Genomic DNA, 22552 nt, shown 5'->3' on the forward strand with positions numbered 1-22552 from the left:
CAGGAACAATCCAAAATTATATTTTTATTATTATAGAATAGTAGGCAAGTCTAAAAATATAGTAACCTATGATACAGATAAATATAGTATTTATTGTTTAATGTATTATTCTGACTACACATTAATAGAAAAATCTTGTTTGTATAAATATAATATCCAATACAAATGATATATATATATATATATTGTACTCGGGGCAATACTAGAGCTTAAAGCTAACCTCAGAGAAATAATTGTGATCTTATTGCCTTTTCTTGAGCTTTGTATTGTGAAATAATATATAAGATACCTAGTCGTTTATCATTTAATTAAAAAATGCATGTGCCATGGAGGCTTGCAAATATATTACACCTAAGTTGTACAGAAGCTTTACATTACTATTAAACATCTTCCAATTGGAAATAATTTGTATTTTATAAACACTTGTCCATAATAATTACAGCTAAGAAAAAATATAGCTCAAAATAAATGCTTACCTGATTACCTGCTGATTCGATTGTTCTTTTATTTGACGTTATAACAATACACCATAACAAACATGCGCAAATTTTGATAATCATTGTTATTTTTTAAATTTTTTTAATAAAACTTTAGTAAAACAAAGGTATTTTGTATGACTTGGTGGTAAATACTAACCTATATACTCGCAGGACGTTATACACTAGCTTAAGGGTATCATGTGTTAAATTGTAAAAAAGCATAAGCAAATCATTTCATATTTTAGTTTTATTCGACCACACTTGTTCAAACAAATTATATTTTTCGGTTTGTCAACGTATAGTATATAACGTATTTTTTACTAAAACACCACTAGGAAACAGTGATAATTATTTATTATTATAAAAATTAACATTATACTAACCATCTGAACTGCATTCGTATCAATATGATTATCATTGAAAATATCATTTGCTATTACTTGAAATTCACACAAAGAAAAAGACGTTTTTTTAATGTATACATTTTTAATTAAAATAAATAAAAAATACATAACTATAAATTCCATAGCTCAATAATAATTTTATTTCCATCAATATTTTTTAGGTGGCAAATGTTTAATACTCTGGATCCCATAATGCTGTTGTTCTTTTTGAGAATACTCAACTGCTGTTGACCCAAACATACTTAACATAATATAAAACTGTAACTGGAATGCAATTTAATTGCCAGAATACGTTCTTATTGACAAATAGTATAAATTGATGGTTAACATATTAACATATTATAGGTTAATTGCCGAAACTAGGATGCATGTCTTTCGCAAGTATTATACTTATTATATCATATAATTTAAAAACAATAATATGTTCTTAAGCTTTATTGAGATTCTATACTCTGTAAGGCTAAAAAAAGCTATCTGATAGATTGTACATAGGTATTTTGTTGAACTCCAGAAATTCACATACATACAATTCGTCATTCACTTGTCATTAAAAATGCCATTTCTAAATCAAGGGGCAAAATTTCATTATATATCTTTGTTTTTGCCCACAATAATAATATAAACCTGACAACGTAACTAATGTAAGTTTTGTAGGTAATATGATCAAAATCGTTATTTACAAAACATCAAAAGCTCTCATAAATCTAATTCTAGTCATTTTTGGTCTTTAATGTATTATTGTAAATTGTAGATTATAATTTGGTCTTCCCAACATCCTGTCTCTTAACCAAGAAAAAGTTGGCGATATAACCTATTTATCAGTTATTTTGCAAATCTACTTATAGTAAAGTGAATATATCCGTTTATCTATAATTCTTAAATAACATTTTCATATTTAACTATATTTTTCAAATTTATTCGGCGGCAATGGCCAAAAAAAAAAATAGATTATACTATATGTATTTTAACTTGTTGATTTATTAACACATAGTGCTAATATTGTTTTTATTATTCTAAATATACTATAACTAATAAAATGAAATATTTTATGTACGATATAATTGATACAAATGTATTATGCTTCGATAGCATTATACGCTAGTTCTATGTATTAATTATATCATATTTTATTAAAATTATATGTAAATAATTTCCACTTTAAATTTATCCGACGATACTTGTCACGAAAAAATTGCAATTCTTTTTGATATCTTTTTCTTTTGTTTTGTTATAACTTGGTTCATGAACATTGTGATATTAATTTAAAATTTAAATATATTGACTAGCCGACGACCTAATTACATCCACAAAATGCAGAAGCACTCTATATTCGGACGGCAAGCAGAAGAAAGTTAACTCGTTTAAATAGTCTTTGAAATTCTTAATGATTCTTAGAATCGAATCACTGGAAGACAGTTGGTTTTCGTTAATGTTGAAACCGAGAAAATCGACTTCGATTGTACTAGCACCGTTTAAATCTTTTAGGATCTCATTGGCCTTCGCCCTGACTCTTGCCAAAATGTCTCTTATGTCATCGATGTCGCTTATTTTTGCAAACTTGAATTCTGATGAAATAACGACGAGAAATTCGTCTTTGTACGCGGTTACACCTAATACGTGTTTGATAACGTTGACTATACGATTTTTGATAGATTTTAGTGTCAGTTCGTCGAGTGCTCGCATGGATATTTGTTTTTCATAAATATACAGTACAACCGAAAGGTGACAATAAAATCTGGCATCAAGAATAGCGATCAACAAGTGCTGGTGGTCGAGGCGACCGTACGGTTTGTACATCCAAGTGCGGTTTTCCACAAATTCTCTGCTAATAGCCACCTCGAGCCCAAATCGTTGTTTCGCATAACTCCAGTCGACATTGGCTTCGGTGATTTGTCTGAACAATAATTGATTTTCATCTTCCCAAAATGGTTTTAGGTATAAAAATTTTACAAACACCAAAACACGGCCGCCTAAAACATTTGAAACCCATCCGGATACGCGTAGTTTGCGGAACATATTTTTGTATACCTCTGGCTTTTTCGAAACCAAATCAGACTCTATTGTATTCTTAGGAAGATATTTTTCAGCGATACAATTGTCGATGAAATCGGAAACTCCACTTTGCAGTTGGTCGTCTTCGAATGGGTTTTCGTTGATTAAATGTTTGTTGTATTCGTATTGGCTGATTGCAAACATTTTCAAATAATAAATCCAAAGCCATTTGCCCGTCTCCAAATCTGACATCAGTAATAAGTGAAGTATAATTTTGGCTTCCTCTTCAAGACGATTTACATAGTCCTCGTTATTGCCGAAAGGCTCTCCGCTTTTTAAATTTTCAACCAAATTCTTCATGTTTGAAATGTTTGATTTTGTAATGACACAAAAACTACATTTAATATCTTGAGCTCTTTTCTCTAGTTTATCTCGGCTTTTTAATTTTAAATGGTAATCATTAATATTGTCACAAGCATGTGTTGACAGATTTATCTGTTCAGCAGGTTTAATATAAGTTGGACGTTTGTTGAATGTTTTCAAATCATTTACGGTTTGTACATAGTCTTCACTGGACGTTCGAGTGTAAAATCGTACAGGAACAATCTAAAAATAATATGCATTTTTATTATTATTGAAAAACAAGTCTAAAATTATTATAATAGTCCATGAAATACTTTGCTTCAAAATTAATTATAGCTGTTAAATATAGTATATAGTTTTGATTATATGACTGAATATGTATTATTTTGTCTATACGTTAATAGAAATTTTTAATTTATACAGAAAAATCACATAATATTATACTTATATATTTTGTAGAAGCTATTCATTATTGTAAGATATAAGAAATAATTTGTATTTTATAAATTTGTACACAATTGCTATCTATTGCAAAAAATAACGTGGAAATTATTTCATAGAAAAAATATAGTTCAGCAACAATGCTTACCTGGTTACCTGCTGATTCGATTGTTTTTATATTTAACGTTATAGCAAAGGAACATATTAACATGAGTGCATTCATTTTGACAATCATTGTTGTTTTTAAAAATTTTAATTAAACTTTAGTAAACTACAAGTCGTTTGCATGATATGGTGTAACTAATACTCACCTGTAATTAAATGCTCTAATAGTTTTTCTTATAGTTTAGTTGTAAAAAGCAAAAGTAAATAATTTTATTAATGTTAAAATTAGTTCGACAACACCTGTTCATACAAATGATATCTTTCGGTTTGTCAATGTATATTGATCATACTTTATCTAAATAATATTTTGTACATATTTTTATCAATTTTATTTCTTTTTAAAAAAATTATAATAAAGTCATAATTTCAAGTAGAAAAATGTGCACATTGTTTAGTTGTTTTTCTCGATTTCAGATGGAAAGGTGTGATTTTTTTTAAGAATTTCGTATGATCTGTTAGCGTATAAGAACCACAAGACGATAATAGATATCTTAAGGGTTTTGTATTAAATCGTAAATAATCATAAGTAAATAATTTTATTTTTAAATTGTATTCCTCAACACTTGTTCATACAAATTGCATTTGTTTTTGATTTTATATTATTCTTATTTTATCACACTACAACTTGATTTATACATTTTATTCGACAACACTTGTTCATACAAATGATATTTTTCGGTTTTGTCAACGTATATTGATATCATACTATAGTAAATTTATATATTTTGTAGAAGCCTTCTATTATTATAAGACATTTCAATGCTAAGAATAATTATTAGTATATTGTACAACTGCTATCCTCCGCAAAATATATAATCGAAAAAAAGTACAGAAAAAAATATATATTTCAAAATAAATTCTTACCTGGTGATTTGGTGATTTGATGGTTTTTATTATTTAAGATATATTATACGGTACGTTTACGTGTATCATATACCATAACTAATAAAATCAATTATTTAATATACGATATAAATAATACAAATAGCTGTTATGCTTTCGATAACAATATAATTTGGTAGCTCATGGTTTAAATTATGTTAAATTGTTTTAATATCATAAGAAAGTAATTGGATTTTCCAAATTTATTCCACGACACTTGCCATCAAAAATTGCTATTGTTCTTGTTATGTTTTCTTTTAATTCGTGATAACTTGATTTATAAACATAGTGTTTTTAATTAAAAATTTAAATGTATCGAGCAGCCGTCAATTCAACTACATCCATAAAATGCAAAAGCAAAATTTATATAAACCTATAGTACGGTACCTCATAATGTTAATTATGTTTAACCGTATCAATATCCTATGTAAAAAATTAACAATTTAAATTTATTTGATGACACTTATCACGAAAAGTCGTAATTCTTTTTGATAATTTTTTTTTATATTTTATTACAGCTTGACTTATATATATATATTGCGTTATTGTTTTAAAATTTAAATATATTGACCAGCCGATGACCTAACTACATCCACAAAATGCAAAAGCACATTATATTCGGACGGCAAGCAGAATACAGTTAATTCGTTTAAATAGTCTTTGAAATTCTTAATGATTCTTAGAATCGAATCACTGGAAGACAGTTGGATTTCGTTAATGTTGAAACCGAGAAAATCGACTTCGTTTGTACTAGCACCGTTTAAATCTTTTAGGATCTCATTGGCCTTCGCCCTGACTCTTGCCAAAATGTCTCTTATGTCATCGATGTCGCTTATTTTTGCAAACTTGAATTCTGATGAAATAACGACGAGAAATTCGTCTTTGTACACGGTTAAAGCCAATACGTGTTTGATAACGTTAACTATACGACTTTTGATGGATTTTAGTGTCAGTTCGTCGAGTACTCGCATGGATATTTGTTTTTCATAAATATACAGTATAACCGAAAGGTGACAATAAAATCTGGCATCAAGAATTGCGATTAATAACTGTTGGTGGTCGAGGCGATCGTACGGTTTGTATATCCAAGTGCGATTTTCCACAAATTCTCTGGTAATAGCCACTTCTAGTTCATGTCGACGTTTCACATTACTCCAGTCGACATTGGCTTCGGTGATTTGTCTGAACAATAATTGATTTTCATCTTCCCAAAATCGTTGTAGATATATAAACCTTACCGAGACCAAAACACCGCCGTCTAAAACATCCGTAACCCATCCGGAATTGCGTAGATCGTTGAAAATATTATCGTATATTAACGGCTTCTTCGAAACCAAGTCAGACTCTATTGTAGTCTTGGGAAGATATTTTTCAGCGATACAATTGTCGATGAAATCTGAAACTCCACTCTGCAGTTGGTCGTCTTCGAATGGGTTTTCGTTGATTAAATGTTTGTTGTATTCGTATTGGATGATTGCAAACATTTTCAAATAATAAATCCAAAGCCATTTGCCCGTTTCCAAATCTGACAACATTAATACGTAAAGTATGATTTTTGCTTCCTCTTCAACACGTTTTACATATTCTTCGTTATTGCCGTAAGGCTCTCCGCTTTTTAAATTTTCAACTAAATGCTTCATGATTGAAATATTAGATTTTGTAATAACACAAAAACTACATTTGATATCTTGAGCTCTTTTTTCTAATTTTTCTCGGCTTTTTAATTTTAAATGGTAATCATTAATATTGTCACATTCCTCTATTGATAAAATTGTCTGTTCAGCAGGTTTAAGATAAGTTGGACGTTTGTTGAATGTTTTCAATTTATTTACGGTACGTACATAGTCTTCACTGGACGTTTGAGTGTAAAATCGTACAGGAGCAATCTAAAAAATATATATATTTTTATTATTATTGAAAAACAAGTCCACAAAATATAAGAATCCATGTTATACTTTGCTTCAAAATTACAGAAAAATGATTTCAGTATAATTGCTGTTAAATATGGTATATGTATAGTTTTGACTTAAGACTTAAGAAATAATTTGTTTTTTTAATTTTTGTACAACTGCTATCTACCACATAAAATAACAACGAAATTGTATGATAGAAAAAATATAGTTTAAAATAAATGCTTACCTGGTTACCTGCTGAATCGACTGTTTTTATATTTAACGTTATAGCATAGGAACATAACATAAATGCACAAACTTTGATTATCATTGTTATTTTTATTTAATTTCAATTATACTTTAATAAAATACAAGTATTTCGTATGATCTGATAGTATAGTATAGTACTTCAAGAAGGTAAGTGATATCTTAAGGGTATTGTGTAAAATTTTAAATAACCATAAGTAAATAATTTTATTTTTAAATTGTATTCGACAACACTTGTTTATGCAAATTGTCATTTATTGTTTTTGATAATTTATTTTTTTTCTATTATTACACTACAACGTGATTTATACATTTTATTCGACAACACTTGTTCATACAAATTATATTTTTCGGTTTTGTCAACGTATATTGATCATACTCTGTTTAAATCAGATTTCATAAAAATGTTTACTAATTCTACTTCTTATAAAAAAGTTATTACAAAGCCGTAATTTTAGTTAGAAAAATATGTAAAAAGTTTGTTTTTTTTCTGGGTTGTGTTTGTTAATTTTGTACCCTATGAAAGTACTTATCATATGCGGTCCGTAAATTTGAAGTAGGTTTCGTGGTTTAGAATACATCTCATATCTACAAATAAAATACATTATTATAAAAGCAGAGTATTATTTTTTTTACAGACCAGTGTTTTTTTAGTTTAGTTCATTAGTGTCTTCTAAGAATCGAGATGACAAGTTTCCATTAGGTTCAATTTGTAGGTACTAAAATAAATTTTTAAAAGTTAGCAACGTTTGATCAATTAAATTTTAAATCTGTAATCTGTATATGATTTCATCACAAAGTATCCACAGATTCGGATCGAATTATTCTCTTGGATGTGATTTTATTACCACCTTCATAGCATTGGCTAGAAGTACTGAATAATATACCAAAACTAGTTGTATATCATTTAGCGTAGGACAGAAGTTTCTATAAGTAGTTACCTAATGTTGTGACTCGTTGATAAGCCAACATAATAACAGGTTAGTATAATCTAGTGGAGCCACCATTTTGTAAATTTGAACATTTCAAAACTAACAATTGTTCTTTGTAAGATTCAGTCGCACAAAAAAAGCCGCATAAATACAAAAATTGTCAACATTAAATTTGATGTTAGTAAAATCTAAATTTTATTTACATCTTCTAATTTTAGGTATGTATTATTTTTGTATCCAACGAGTAGGTACCGAATACTTTTGTACAAGGAATTATTAATAAACAATACGTTTTTTTTAACTATTAGCAATGTTTTATTTTTCAACAAAAATACATACATAAATATATTATAATATAGACTTTCATTGAGGTTCGTCGATTGCACACTATCAAAATATTTCAATCTTTCAAACGTGCCGGTGTCTCTCCGAAGATACGCGCCGCAGAGTCCATGTTTCTTTTCATTTCCTCGTTGATTTCTTCGTCGGTTCCCAAATCTTTACCGTGTTCGTACAACCGAACGTAACCGACCATGTTGCTGTTCACCTTTGTGAAATCTCGTCCAACTTCATGTGGAATAACATTTTTCCACCTTCTCGTCCCTCGTCCGAGTCCCAAAAAGCGTGGTGAACGTCGGCTATCGACTTGGTGGATATAAAATTGTACCTTAACCGTTCCAACAAGACGACCGTCAGGTAGGTGCGGAAATCCCGGATTAAACTCTCGTCCGCCGTCAACTGCTCGCCATAAGATATCGCCATCAGTTGGCAGAACCGGTGCAAGAAACCAAAGGCCGCGCTCTCAAAAGCGTCGATCAACCGGACGTAGCCTTGCAAAAATGCACCGTGACGGTAGTAATGTGTCAGTAAATCTTCCAGCTCGACACCGTGGGCTGGTACACCGTCCGTGTGGTTTTCGGCCAGTAGAATAGCCGTGAAAAATCGTCCAATGACCCGGTTTTGGGATTTCACATACGGATAGCCGCTGCCGTCAAAAGGAACGGTATCCGTGTAGGATTCAACGATGTCGTTATCCGTACATGACCATGCGTGGGTTGTCGCTTTGCTGATGCACGGTATTTGTCTGTCGGTGTAACAAGTACCCGGGCGCAACTCGTAGTCTGAAATCGGCCAATTGTCTTTGACCGCTTCGTTCAGTGTATCCAGAGCCCTCCTGTTTTCGGCAAACCAAAAAAAAAAACTACCATTTCTATCCGAGTTTTATGGGCTGTATCGATTTTGATGTAGGCACGATTCGGTGTTGACACAGCAGTCGAACGATAGTTTTTGCTCTGTTTTTTTTTAAAGAGAATAACCAAATATTATATTACATTTGTATATAAAATTGCATAGGTAAAAATATTTTAATGTGTGCCGTAGCTCTTGTAACTTGTACACGTCATATTTTTTATAAAAAATGTAATATTTATTGTTTTGTGACTATGACGAGTACCTTGCGAATGCTTTAATACACACTGTCATAGTATACAGGGTGACCATTTTATCGTTTTTTTTTCATAATGTTTTTATACAGTGTAATCTCAATATCTCACAATTTTTTTTTTTTTTTTAATTAAAACCTTTGACATATTCTACATTTGTAAAAAACTTGAAACTCACGAGAATAGTAATAATCAAATATAAAAATAAGCCGCGCTGAACTAGTGGTGTCAGGGCACAGTGGGGAAGGAGCATATTGGGACTTAGAAAGTCACAAGACTAACTATAAAGTTATTTTTTTTTCTTATAGTTACTTGGTACAGGGTACTTGTTAACTGCCTAAATTGTAATTGTAATAAATAAACAGAAGTTAAAGTCATATAAAAGTTTAGGAATATTTTTTCTTAAGGTTTCTTCATAATTCTTATATATTAGATATATTACTTAAGAAAAAAAAAACTTAAAAATTTAATTGTTTTCAATTTCACTTTATTTTTGGTAATAACCACCTCGACGTCATGTCGTTGTTTCGCCATAGTCCAATCGACATAGACTTCTGCTATTTGTCTGAACATGTGTAAATCATTTCATTTTTTAATTTTATCCGACAACACTTGTTCTGTGTTCATAAAAATGAAAATTTTCGATTTGTCAACATGTATAAATCATACTCTGTCTTGATAATATTAATTAAGTTAATACGATTTTCATGGTGTGTGCTCCGCTCGAAGCTAAAAAGCGAAGTAAATAATTTTAATTTAAACTGTATTGGGCTACATTTGTTTAAACAAATTGAAATTGTTTTCGATATTATATTTTCTTTTATACTACACATCATGGTCACAATTCCAATGTGAAAAAACAGTACCCTCGTGATTCCGACGCTTGTCCTTTCATTATTACATTTTTAGTCATCAAACTATTCGTTGCGCCCATCACTATTACTATGTATTCGTTATATTCCATTAAATGTCTTAAAATATACTTCGACAAAATATTTCATTAAATTACAAGAAAATCTATATATTTAGTGTAAAATTGAGAAGTAAATTATTTGAAGGAGTTTTTTAAAAATAAGTAATATATAAATAAAATATGATTACAATCAATCAAATATTCTTTAGATATTTTTACCGTAGCAAACCAAACTAAATAAGTAAAAAATAATTCTGCAGTATCTAAATGTTTATATATATATATATATACAAAAAAAATAATTACATATTTGGTAATTATTCATTTGTATATTTACAATAGTCTATTGCATTAATAATACAATAGACTATAATAATTTGATAATTTTAAAATTGCTTTTAGTATTGTTATAGGATGATCGCGTTATCAATACATGTATATTTATAAGAAAACAAATACGAGCAGTGCTTCCGGCGATTCGAGACTGACGACTAAACAATTTAATTATAGTTTAAAAAATTGAAATATCGATCAGTTGCAAAAGTTTAACTAATATAAAAGACACAACATTTCAATGATCACGGTCAGACGACTTGAGTGTACCACTTGTCATCAGCCAAATGTATTCCGTTGTCGCTGTCCTTTTGCGAGGCTTAAGTTCATGAGTTCGTTTGTTCAACACCTTGTAACGTACCTGAACAGCTAGTTCTATATTATTTAGCATATGACAGAAGTTTCTCTAAATATGTACCTAACCTTGTGGCTCGATGATAAGCCCACACAATAAGAGATAAATACAATGTAGTGGAACCACCATTTTGTAAATTTGATAATTTTAATACTAAGATATGTTTATTCGGAAGACTTTCGGTTTTAATAAATGTGTTTTTAGGGGTCTAGCAATTTCGTTTAATATTTGTATACGTGTTCATTTAGTATTTGTAGGTACTAGGTATGGCAATTTATTTTAATTTAAACTTAATTCGTTACATTTTTAGATCGTGGAACACTTGTATACACAATAAATGACTCGTGGTTTTCGAAATCGAGAAAAACCCAATTTAAAATGATATATATTTTTCAACTTAAAATTACGGCGCTCTATACATTTAAAAAAAAATGTCAAAATTTAAATGGAATATTGTTTAGACTTACTACATAGTACTACCGAGCATTTTTCTTTATTTAGCTAAAGTTTGAAGGATTAAGGCTTTTCATTAAAGAACCCCCCCCCCCCCCGAAAAAAACTTTCTTTTACCTAGTTACTTAGTTATTGACAACACATAACTTTATACATTTCTAGTTGTAATGATTAAACATGAGTTCGAGTCATATACAATTTTAATAATATTTTTTTATGGTTTCTTAATAATACTAATGTTTTAGATAAATTACTTAAGAAAGACGGAACAACAAAACATGATTGCTCTCAGTTTCACATAATTTCTTTTTAATTTGGAACATTTAAATATTTTACTATCTAAATCTTAATCGTATAATATGGAGACGTTTTCTTTTATTTCTTTACAATAAAATTATGTAGGTACATCGAGCAATGAGTTCAAAAGTAAATATATTGAGCAATCGACAATTTAACATCGTCCACAAAATGCAAAAGCACTCTACATTCGAATGGCAAGAAGAAGCCTTTTAATTCGTTAAAATAGTCTTTAAAATTCGTGATGACTCTTGTAATCCAATCGGCGGAAGTCAGTTGGTTTTCGTTAAGCTTGAGACTGAGCCAATCGATTTCCTTTGTACTAACGCCTAATTCGATAAGGATCTCGTTGGCCTTCGCCCTGACTCTTGTCAAAATGTCTCTTATGTCGTTGACGTCGCTTATTTTTGCAAACCTAAATTCCGATATAATAACCACAAGAAAGTCATCTTTGAATGCTGTCAAGTCCATTGCGTCTTGGATAAACTTATAAATAAGTTGTTTGATGTCTTTTAGTGTCTGTCCGCCCAGTGCTCGTGTGGATAATTGTTTTTCATAAACATGCAGTACAACCGAACAGCAACAATAAAATCTAGCATCGATAATTTTGACCAACAAGTGTTGATGGTCGAGGCGACCGTACGGTTTATACATCCAAGTGCGATTTTCTACAAATTCTCTGGTAATAGCTACCTCGAGCTTATGTCGTTTTTTCGCATTACTCCAATCGACATTGACTTCTGCTATTTGTCTGAACAATATTTGATTTCTGTCGTCCCAAAACGGTTTTAGGTATAAAAATTCTATGGTGCCCAAATAGGCACGGCCGCCCAAAATACCAAAAAACAGTCCAGAGCCGCGTAGATCGTGGAACATATTTTTGTGAATTTTCGGCTTTTTCGAAATCAAATCAGACTCTATTGCAGTCTTAGGAAGGTATTCTTCAGCTATACAATTTTCGATGAAATCTGAAACGCCTGATTGTAGTTGGACGTCTTCGAATGGGTTTTCGTGGATAAAACGTTTGTTGTCATCGTATTGACTGATGGCAACGATTTTCAAATAATAACTCCAAATCCATTTGCTCGTCGCCAAATCTGACAACAGTAATAAGTGAAGTATAATTGCGGCTTCCGTTTTAAATTTTCTCACAGTTTCCTCGTTAACACCTAAAGGCTCTCCACTTTTCAACTTTTCTACCAAATTCTTCATGTATGAAATGTTTGACTTTGCAATTAAACAAAAAGTACATTTTATGTCTTTGGCTTTTTTCTCTAATTTATCCCGGCTTTTTAATTTGAATTGGTAGTCTTTAAATGTGCCCCAATTACGTGTTGACAACACTTCTTGTTCTGCGGGTTTAATACTTATTGGGTGTTTGTTGAATGTTTTCAAATTATTTAAGGTGCGTATATAGAGTTCACTAGATGTTTGAGTGAAAAATCGTACAGGAACAATCTAAAATAAGTATTTATTTGTATAATTATAAAAATTATAACTCTAAAAATCAACAAAGTTGGATTATTCGTTTAATACGATGCAGCTATTAAGTATAATTTATTTTGATAATCTTGTCTAGAAATGTATTATTATGACTACAAATTAATAGAAACAATTAAGTTGTACAAATATGTGTACAACTATAAAATAAATATAGTATTTTGTATGTGTATTTAAAAAAAAATCAACTCTAAACATCTACCAAGATAGCCTCGAAATAATCTATGAAAATAATTAATAATAATTTGAATAGATTAGAAATATTTGTACAATTTCTATCAACTTCAAATATTATAAGATCAAAATTATTTCATAAAGAAATTACAGTTCAAAATAAAATATGCTTACCTGGTTACCCGCCGATTCAACAGTGTTTATATTGGACGTTACAGCAAAACAACATAACAAAATTGCACTAATGTTGGTAAACATTGTTAATTTTTGTATTTTGTATAATACCTGCTTTAGTGAAATACAAGAATTACCTTTGATATGGTGGTATATACTAACCTTTTCAATTGTAAAAAAGCATAAGTAGGTAAATCATTTTTATTTTTTATTTTATTCGACAACACTTGTTCATACAAATAACATTTTTTGGTTTGTCGACTTATATTGATCATAATCTGTCTAAATAATATTTTATAAAAATGTCTACTAATTTGTTATCTTGCGTGCACCTTATTTATTATAATAAAATTATATTACATTTTAAATAAAACCCGTGTGCAATATACAAACAATGACTATGTATATTTTGCCAGCAATTCGTCCACGTTTTTAATTATACGCAAATTTCCTATTTTCTCGTCAGAGAAGCGTGCAAAGAATTTATTTGTTTTACATAAGAGTGTTTTTTTTTAGCATGATTTTGTATCATAAGCTTGATGTCAATCGAGAGAATTTGTAAAACGTATCACTCTTTATCTTTCTTTTCTCTACAATCCCAATATGTGGTCACTTACAATCTCTTTTCCCTTTTTTTCCTTAGCTAACTAGAAATATTATCATTCTTCTGCATTTCTAGCAAAAGCTTAAAATCTCGAATACTTTTTTAGTAGACTCATTCTTTTTGGCCTGAACGCCAAAGAAATTTGAAAGCCAGCAAGACCGTAAAACACCCTTGTCCTCAACAGCTAGTAGATGTACTATAATAATGCATGGTATATTTTACTTTGAAATAACAGAAACTGGAAAATGTTATTTCTACCGCAAAATATAAGATTGAATTGACTTCATAGAGAAAATGTAGTTAAAAACAAATGCTTACCTGGTTACCTACTAATTTGACTGTTTTTATGTTTGACATCATTGCAAAACAATACAACAAAAATGCGCAAATATTGGCAATCATTGTTTTTTTTTCTAATATTTTTTTTTAAAATTATACTTTAGTAAAATATAAGTATTTTGTATAATTCGGCGGTGTAAACTAACCTATTCTACTTACAAAATGTTATATGGTAGCTAATTTTGTTAAATTGTAAAAGAGCTTAAGTCTTTCACTACACTTGTTCATACAAATTGCAGCTGTTTTCGATATTATATTATTTAATTTACACTATAAATTGATGTATGAACATTGTGTTGTTAATTTATAGTTAGGCTAATTGAAAGTGATAATAACGAAGAAGACAATTGTGATTTTTTTTTTTTTAATTTTAACACAATAAAGTACTTTTTATTTGTGTTTCTATAAAGTTTAAATGAGTTCAGTGTCTTAGTCTACATATATAGCTATTTCAATTAAATTATGTCAATTTTAAGACCTTTCGCTATGTATACCATGACCCCCGGCATTAAAAAAATATTGAGTTAGAAAGTCACTTTTAAAATAAGTTAAACCTTTCGCTAAATCTTTTTTGTTGGTCTTAACTTAAGACGTGTAACCTCTGAAAATAATATTTTATGATGATTAAAAAAATAGTGTTTTATTATCGGTCGCTTAATTATCACTAAAATAAATGTAATTTAATAATAATAAAAAATGAATACTAAATTACATAATACAAGTATAATAATATTCATACAATATAGCTTAATTAACATAAACCTTTATGCTTGTCATGCCATTTTACGGTTTCTTAAGGTTTTTATTAGGCGAAAATGTTGAAATAGCTTAAGTAAATAATTTGTTCATATTTAATTAAATTTATGTTATTAATTAAATTGGTAGCTTCTCTAATCATTGTACCTAAAGTATTCTTTCTTAATACTCAGTGTGGGCTTTTGTTAATTATTTTTATTTGGATCCTATTATACAGATGTAAACCTATTCATATTAGAGCGAACCAGGGTACAGTGGCCAGTGCAAAAATTGTATAGGCGTAAATAACTTAAACTGAACATTGTTGTTTAATATATTTTTTTTTTAACACTCAAAATATTTCTGTTTTTTTTTAAGTATTACAATAGAATATTGCATTTGCCAGATTTTAAACAAAAACAATCTTTAGTTTTAAGCTTTGCTGTCTACTTTATGGCACGTCTTCACGCCTTATCCACACATTAAAACGCTGAAAACTAGGTATTTAATAAAAAGTGAGAATTTTAAAACATGAGCCTGTATCCAGATTTCTTCAATTCCCCTCCCCTTAAATATCAAGATACAAAAAACGTTTTTGTACATACTTCAAAAAGTACATCCAATGGAATTTATTTTACGCTACAATACAGGGTGATTCGTTATGGTATACACTGACTATGGACTTCCTTTTTTTAAATAGTAACACATATTTTAAATTCCATAAATTTGTAGGCAAAACATTTTAAAATATGTTATCTTTTGAGTTTTTAATTATCATCACGAGTTCGTTAGCAATGAGTTTATAGACATATTACAATTTTCCTTGAGAATTGTCATATTTTACTTGTTCATACAAATTAGTATCATTTAATTATAGAATAACTAAATGTTCATATGATATGGTATAACGCAAATCTTTGTGCTTACCATGATATTGTACGGTTTCTTAAGGTTTTATAATGTAAAAATGTTTAAATGATTTAAGTGAACAACTTTCGAAATTGTACTTTTATTACATTACATAGAATACAACTCGTTGCCTTATGAAAAATTGTGTTTACGTTGTTTTTATCATTTCGAATATACTTTTTATTAATTCAAAAGTTAACATACGGAGCAGCCAAAATGTTGACTACATCCATAAAATGCAAAAGCAATCTACAGTCGAACGGCCAGCAGAAGCGTTTTAATTCGGTAAAATAGTCTTCGAAATCCCTAACGGTGTTGACTATTAAATCGTCGGTAGACAGTTGGTGCTCGTTAACGTCGACACTAAGCCAATCGATTTTGTCTGTGCCAACACCGTTTAATTCGATTAGGATCTCGTTGGTCTTTGTCCTCACTCTTGCTAAAATGTCTCCAATGTCGTTGACGTCGCTTAATTTGGCAAAATGGAATTCTGATACGATGACCACGAGGAAATCATCTTTGAACGACGCTAACTTCATTGCGTCGTGGATAACATTATACATATGATCTTTGACGCGGTTTAACGTCTGTGCGTCGAGTACTCTTGTGGATAAATATTTCTCATAGATGTGCAGCACAACCGAAAAGTAACAATAAAATCTGGCGTCGACAATTTTGGTCAGCAAGTCTTGGTGGTCCAGACGACCGTACGGTTTGTAAATCCAAGTGCGATTTTCCAAAAATTCTTCGGTAACGACCACCTCGACTTCATGTCGCCGTTTCGCCTTTCTCCAATCGACATTGGCCCCGGCTATTTGTCTGGACAATATTTGATTGTCGTCGTTCCAAAACGGTTTTAGATATAAAAATTCTACCGTGACCAAGTCGACGCGGTCGTTCAAAATATCTGCAAACATTCCGGAATTGCGTAAAACGCAAAACATATTTTTGTATACCTTCGGCTTTTTCGAAACCAAATCACATTCCGTTGCAGTCTTGGGGAGGTATTCTTTAGCTACACAATAGTCGATAAAATCTGAAACTCCAGACTGCAGTTGATCGTCCTCGAACGGGTTGTCTCGAATAAACGCGGTATTGTCATCGTATTGACTGATGGCGGAGACTTTCAAATAATAACTCCAAAGCCATTTGCCCGTTTTTAAACTTCCCAACAGTAATAGTCGCAGTATAATTTCGGCTTCCTCTTTAAGACGTGTTACCGTTTCCTCGTTATTGACGAAAGGCTCTCCGCTTTTTAACTTTTCAATTAAGTCATGCAAGTACAACATGTTTGATTTTACAATTAAACAAAAACTACATTTTATGTCTTCGGCTTTTTTCTCTAGTTTATCTCGGCATTTTAATTTTAATTGGTAATATGAAAAAGTGCCCAAAGCAGGGTTCGACAAAATTTTCTGTTCTGCTCGTGTAATACTTATTGGATGTTTGTTGAATGTTATCAAATTATCTACAGTACTTATATATAATGGACTAGTTGTTTGAGTGTAAAATCGTACAGGAACAATCTAAAATATATATAGATTTTTATAATTATAAAGTAGTAACTCTATTATCTATACTTATTTTAAAAATACTTGCTACAATGTATTTTGTTGTTTTTTTTTCATATTACAAATTTACGTACAAACAAACAAGACACCAAGTTGGATTTTTTGTTTTAGAACTAATAACAATAACTATTAATAACAAAAATGTAGCTTCCGAACAATGTTTGAACTATCAAATGATTATTTTTCTACAAAACACATATTAAACTTGATTTTAGTATTATGCAGCTATTAAATTTAATTTATTTTGATAAATTATTTTATACATATTTGTACAACTGCTGTCCACCGCAAAATATAAGATTTTTTTACTAAAATTATTTCAAAGAATATATTTAGTTCAAAATAAATGCTTACCTGGTTACCTGCTGATTCGATTGTTTTTATATTTGAAATAATTGCAAAACCACATAGCAAACATGCGCAAATGTTGGTAATCATTGTTATTTTATACATTTTTTTTATATATTGGTAAATTACATGTATTTTGTATAAGATGGTGGTATATACTAACGTATTATATTCGCAAGACTTTATACGGTCGCTAAAGTTTTTCATTGTGGTAAATTTAAAAAAAGTAAATAATTTCATTATAATTTAAATTTTTTTCGACAACACTTGTTCATACAAATGATGATTTTAGGTTTGCCAACGTATATTGATCATACTCTGTCTTAATGATATCTTATACAAATTCCTTATAACTCGACTTCTTATAAAAAAGTTATTACAAGCCGTAATTTTAAGTTCAATTATGAGTACAGGGTTATTGGTTTATCTACGAGCCATGCAATAACTTAGAAGATATTTATTTTGTTTATATATACTTTTATTGTTATTAATTATTATTTTTTATTGTTAATTTGTTAGGGCAAATTTGATATATTTTGTTTAATAATAAAAGTACTGGAAAAATCATATTGTATTACCAAAATAATTTTTATAAAAATGCAAATAACAAAATACATAACACACTTGTAATAAACAGATAGGATTTTTTATTTGCTAAATCACATTAAAAAACTATGACTACATAAAATTACCATAACTATAGTTGACTTGTAAATAATAGAGAAACAACATAATATTGTTGTTTAAAGTGGCGTGTTTATGGGCAATAACCTGGACCGGTAAAGTTAGTTTGATGGTTTAATTTACATATTTAACTTAAAATATAATTTACAAGTATATGTACACAATTTATTTGACAATAATATAATTTGTTTATACTTAACCTATTTATTCCAAATTACTTATAAAAACTTTATATTAAACCTCTAAAAAGATGTTAATGAATTCTGTAATAACTAATACTAAAACTATGCCATAACTGAAATAATTTCAAGATTTGGATTAAGACACTAACATTATATTCTAGACACGTTACCACTCGCAGAAGTATCTTCGATACTGCTGAGAGAAGACTGAGAGCGCACTCCATACAATATGTTGATTTCATTTCTGGCTGGTTGGATAATTCACCTGAAAGTAATTTTAACCAAGTTAAACTAGGTATTTCTTAAAAAGTAAGTAAATTAACACATACCATTATGCTCGCAAAGATATTTTACGGTTTCTTAACATTTTTATTAGGTGAAAATGCTGAAATGGCGTAAGTAAATATAATTGTTTCAAATTTAATTAAATTTTTTATATTTCTAGGTAGATACTTGTCAACAAAAAAAAAATTCGATATTTTACTTTTATTACATTACATGGAATATAACTTGTTTGAAATTTATAATTTAAATATATCAAGCAGTTGACAACTTAACTACATCTATAAAATGCAAAAGCACTTTACATTCGAACGGCAAGCAGATGCTTTTTAGTTCGTCTAAATAGTATCTGAAATCCATAATAACTTTTATAAGCAAATCGTTGGGAGACAGCTATTGCTCGACTTCATGTTGTTGTTTCGCATTACTCCAATCGACATTGACCTCAGCTATTCGTCTGAAAAAAATTGACTTTCGTCGTCCCAAAATTGTTTTAAATATAGAAATTCAATCGTCACCAAACCATGGCCGTATAAAATGTATAAAAACATTTTGGAGACACGTAGAGTGTTAAACATGTTTTTGGATATATTTGGTATTTTCGAAACCAAATCTGATTGCTTTTTATCCAGTGGAAGGTATTTGTCTGTCTTACAGTGTTCAATGAAATCTGACACACCGGTTTGCAGTTGTTCGTCTTCGAATGGGTTATCCTGGATGAAACGTTTGTTATTTTCGTATTGGCTGATGACAAAGATTTTCAACAAATAAATCCACAGCCATTTGCCAGTCTCCAAATCTGACAACACCAATAAGTGAAGTATAATTTTGGCTTCTTCTTCAAGGCGTTTTACAATTTCCAGGTTATAACTAAAACGCTCTTCTTTTTTAAACTTTTCAATTAAGTCCTTCAAGAACAATATATTTGCTTTTGCAATTACACAATTCGTTTATAGCTACATTTTATGTCTTTAGCTTTTTTCTCTAACTTATCCCGGCTTTTTAATTTAAATTGGTATTCTTTAATATTGTCACTATCCCGTGTTGACAGATGTTTCCGTTCTGCGGATTTAATACTTATTGGATGTTTGTTGAAGGTTTTTAAATGATTTAAGGTACTTAAATAGCGTTCATTGGATACTTGAATGAAAAATCGTATAGGAACAATCTAAAAAATTGATATAATTATGTAATGATAAGAAAGTAATTGTAAAAATAAACAAGGTTGGATTTTTCGTTTTATACAATGCACCTGTTGAGTATAGTTAATTATGATTATATTGTCTAAAAATGTATTATTATGGCTACAAACTAATAGAAACAATAAAGTTGTACAAATATTTGTACAACTATAAAATAAGTATAGTAAGTTGTATTTGTATTTTAACAGAACAGCATAGTAGAGTTCTATATTATATAGAAGTTTTCCATTTTTTTTTAACGTAAAGGATAATTTGTGTTTTAAAAATAGATGTACACCTGCCATCTACCGCAATATATAAGATTAAAATTATTTCACAGCAAAAAAATATTTTTAAATAAAAGCTTACCTGGTGGTTAACTGCTGTTTCGATTTTCGATTTATACTTGGCATTATTGCAAAACAACATACAATAATGCACAAATGTTAGCAATCATTGTTATTTTTTTATATTTTCAGTTATACTTCAGTAAAATACAAGTCTTTTGTATGATATGGTGTAACTAATACGGATCTATTATACTCTAATAGTTTTTCGTAGTGTTAAATTGTAAAAAAAGTATAAGTAAATAACTTTATTAATGTTAAATAATTTTTTCGTCAACACTTGTTCATACAAATGATATCTTTCGGTTTACTGATGTATATTGATCACACTTTATCTAAACAATATTTTACAAAAATTGTTTTTGAATTCGACGTTTTATAAAATAAATTATAATAAAGTCGTAATTTCAAGTTGAAAAACGTGTAAATTAGTTGTTTTTCTCAATTTTTTACTTGTTATCTGTGTTTGTTTAAAGTTGAAATGAGTTCCGTGGGTTTGACTATGTATTGTGTCTACAAATAAATTTTCTTTTTGAATTATTGCAAATTTAATACCTAGTTGTAAAAAGGCTGTACGATGAAATTGGGGCGTATGGGAAATTTTGCTAAACAAATTTACTCTCTGTTTTTTGTCAAGATTCACACCATTTTTTTTATTATGCTATAATTTAAGGTTTTCGGGTTAAATTGTAAAAAACATAAGTAATTTAAATTTAGCATTTTATTCGACAACACTTGTTCATACAAATTGCAATCGTTTCAGATATTATATTTTTCTTTTATTATACCACTACTTGATTTATGAACATTGTATTATTAATTTAAAATTTAAATAGCAGCGGACGACATAGAGTATTCTAAAGACCTCTTCTACATATTTTTCTTAGACAGGTATTCTAAGAGTGTATGTCCATTTCAATTTGCATTGGAATAAGACTGGATTAATTCAAATTGTTTCCATAGTTTTAAGTTGTATAAAAAATTCTGTCAATTGTTATTTACGAGTATCAAAATTCTAAAAAATGAATGTTTACACACTAACTTACTTATAATTATTATAAACTATTTATTTTGGTTTTATTTATTCTTATAATATTGGTATACTATACATTTATTTCTCATTTGTTATTTATTTCAGAATACTTTAAACATAAAAATATGTAAATTACAAACATAATACATGAACTCTTGTCTCCTCCACAAGTTTAGGGCTTTTAAGACAAACTTTTCCTTTTATAAGCCAAATATTTTAAATTATGTATATTCTGTTTGAAACAATAACGATAAACCATCATCAACTATTAACGAAAAACGTTTATTTAAAAACTCTTAATAAAATGTGTAAATGCTTTTCTTTTTTGTAAATTACAAGCTGTCCAGACCCGGCATTACCTGAGATTTAGTCTGCCAGGGCTAAGTAAAGTAATTTCAAAAGTATTTTACAAAAAAAAATATTTAAAATAAATGCTTACCTGGTGTTTACCTGACGATTCGATTGTTTTTATATTTGACGTTATAGCAAAACAACATAACAAGAATGCGCACAATTTGTTAGTCCTAGTTATTTTTTATAGTTTTAATTATATTCCATAAAATACAAGTTTTTCGTATAATATAGTGTATCTAGTACTAACCTATAACACTCGCGGGACGTTATACGGTCGCTAAAATGTTTCATTGTATTAAATTGTACAAATAAACATAAGTAGATTGTTTCATTTTTTAATTTTTTTTCGACAACACTTGTTCACACAAATGATATTCTTCGGTTTGCCAACGTTTTTTGATTATACTTACAATTAGTCTAAATAATAATAATAAGTGCATTTAATAAAACAAAGTATTTCTATATTATAATTTAAGTATAATAATACAGTAAAAACAATTTTCATGTTATATGGTTTATTTAATC

At 29.2% G+C, this 22552-nt stretch overlaps 2 protein-coding genes and 1 long non-coding RNA gene across 7 annotated transcripts; all 3 read right to left on the bottom strand.

The window, feature by feature from the left end:
- Window positions 1–1915: 1915 nt before the first annotated feature.
- LOC126836684 (uncharacterized) lies at window positions 1916–18104 on the bottom strand. 4 transcript variants are annotated; one of them, XM_050570292.1, is made up of 3 exons: window positions 6866–7039; window positions 5737–6612; window positions 1936–2605 (listed from the first exon to the last, which is right to left on the bottom strand). In XM_050570292.1, the coding sequence occupies exons 1-3, from the start codon at window positions 6947–6949 to the stop codon at window positions 2153–2155; spliced, it is 1413 nt and encodes a 470-aa protein (XP_050426249.1). In that variant the 5' UTR covers window positions 6950–7039; the 3' UTR covers window positions 1936–2152. The 4 variants fall into 4 exon arrangements, with proteins under 4 accessions (XP_050426246.1, XP_050426247.1, XP_050426249.1 ...); XM_050570289.1 differs by lacking the exons at window positions 5737–6612; window positions 6866–7039 and adding an exon at window positions 17971–18104 and having other exon boundaries at window positions 1916–3481; XM_050570290.1 differs by lacking the exons at window positions 5737–6612; window positions 6866–7039 and adding an exon at window positions 3828–4023 and having other exon boundaries at window positions 1920–3481.
- On the bottom strand, window positions 11577–13597 carry LOC126836686 (uncharacterized). Its single transcript, XM_050570293.1, has 2 exons — window positions 13459–13597; window positions 11577–13068 (listed from the first exon to the last, which is right to left on the bottom strand). Exons 1-2 carry the CDS (start codon window positions 13540–13542, stop codon window positions 11734–11736), a joined length of 1419 nt encoding a protein of 472 aa, XP_050426250.1. The 5' UTR covers window positions 13543–13597; the 3' UTR covers window positions 11577–11733.
- Window positions 18105–18621: 517 nt separating the features above from the next.
- LOC126836687 (uncharacterized) lies at window positions 18622–22305 on the bottom strand. 2 transcript variants are annotated; one of them, XR_007685366.1, is made up of 5 exons: window positions 22113–22305; window positions 21094–21153; window positions 20663–20975; window positions 19160–20280; window positions 18622–19095 (listed from the first exon to the last, which is right to left on the bottom strand). It is a non-coding gene; the product is annotated as an uncharacterized LOC126836687 (long non-coding RNA). The 2 variants fall into 2 exon arrangements; XR_007685365.1 differs by having other exon boundaries at window positions 20663–21153.
- Window positions 22306–22552: the final 247 nt, after the last annotated feature.

The sequence above is a fragment of the Adelges cooleyi genome, unplaced genomic scaffold (genome assembly GCF_023614345.1).
Source record: "Adelges cooleyi isolate 19-005CV unplaced genomic scaffold, UGA_ACOO_1.1 ACOO_flye_CR_arks_rails_tigmint_CR_PRNA_247, whole genome shotgun sequence".
NCBI lineage: Eukaryota > Metazoa > Arthropoda > Insecta > Hemiptera > Adelgidae > Adelges > Adelges cooleyi.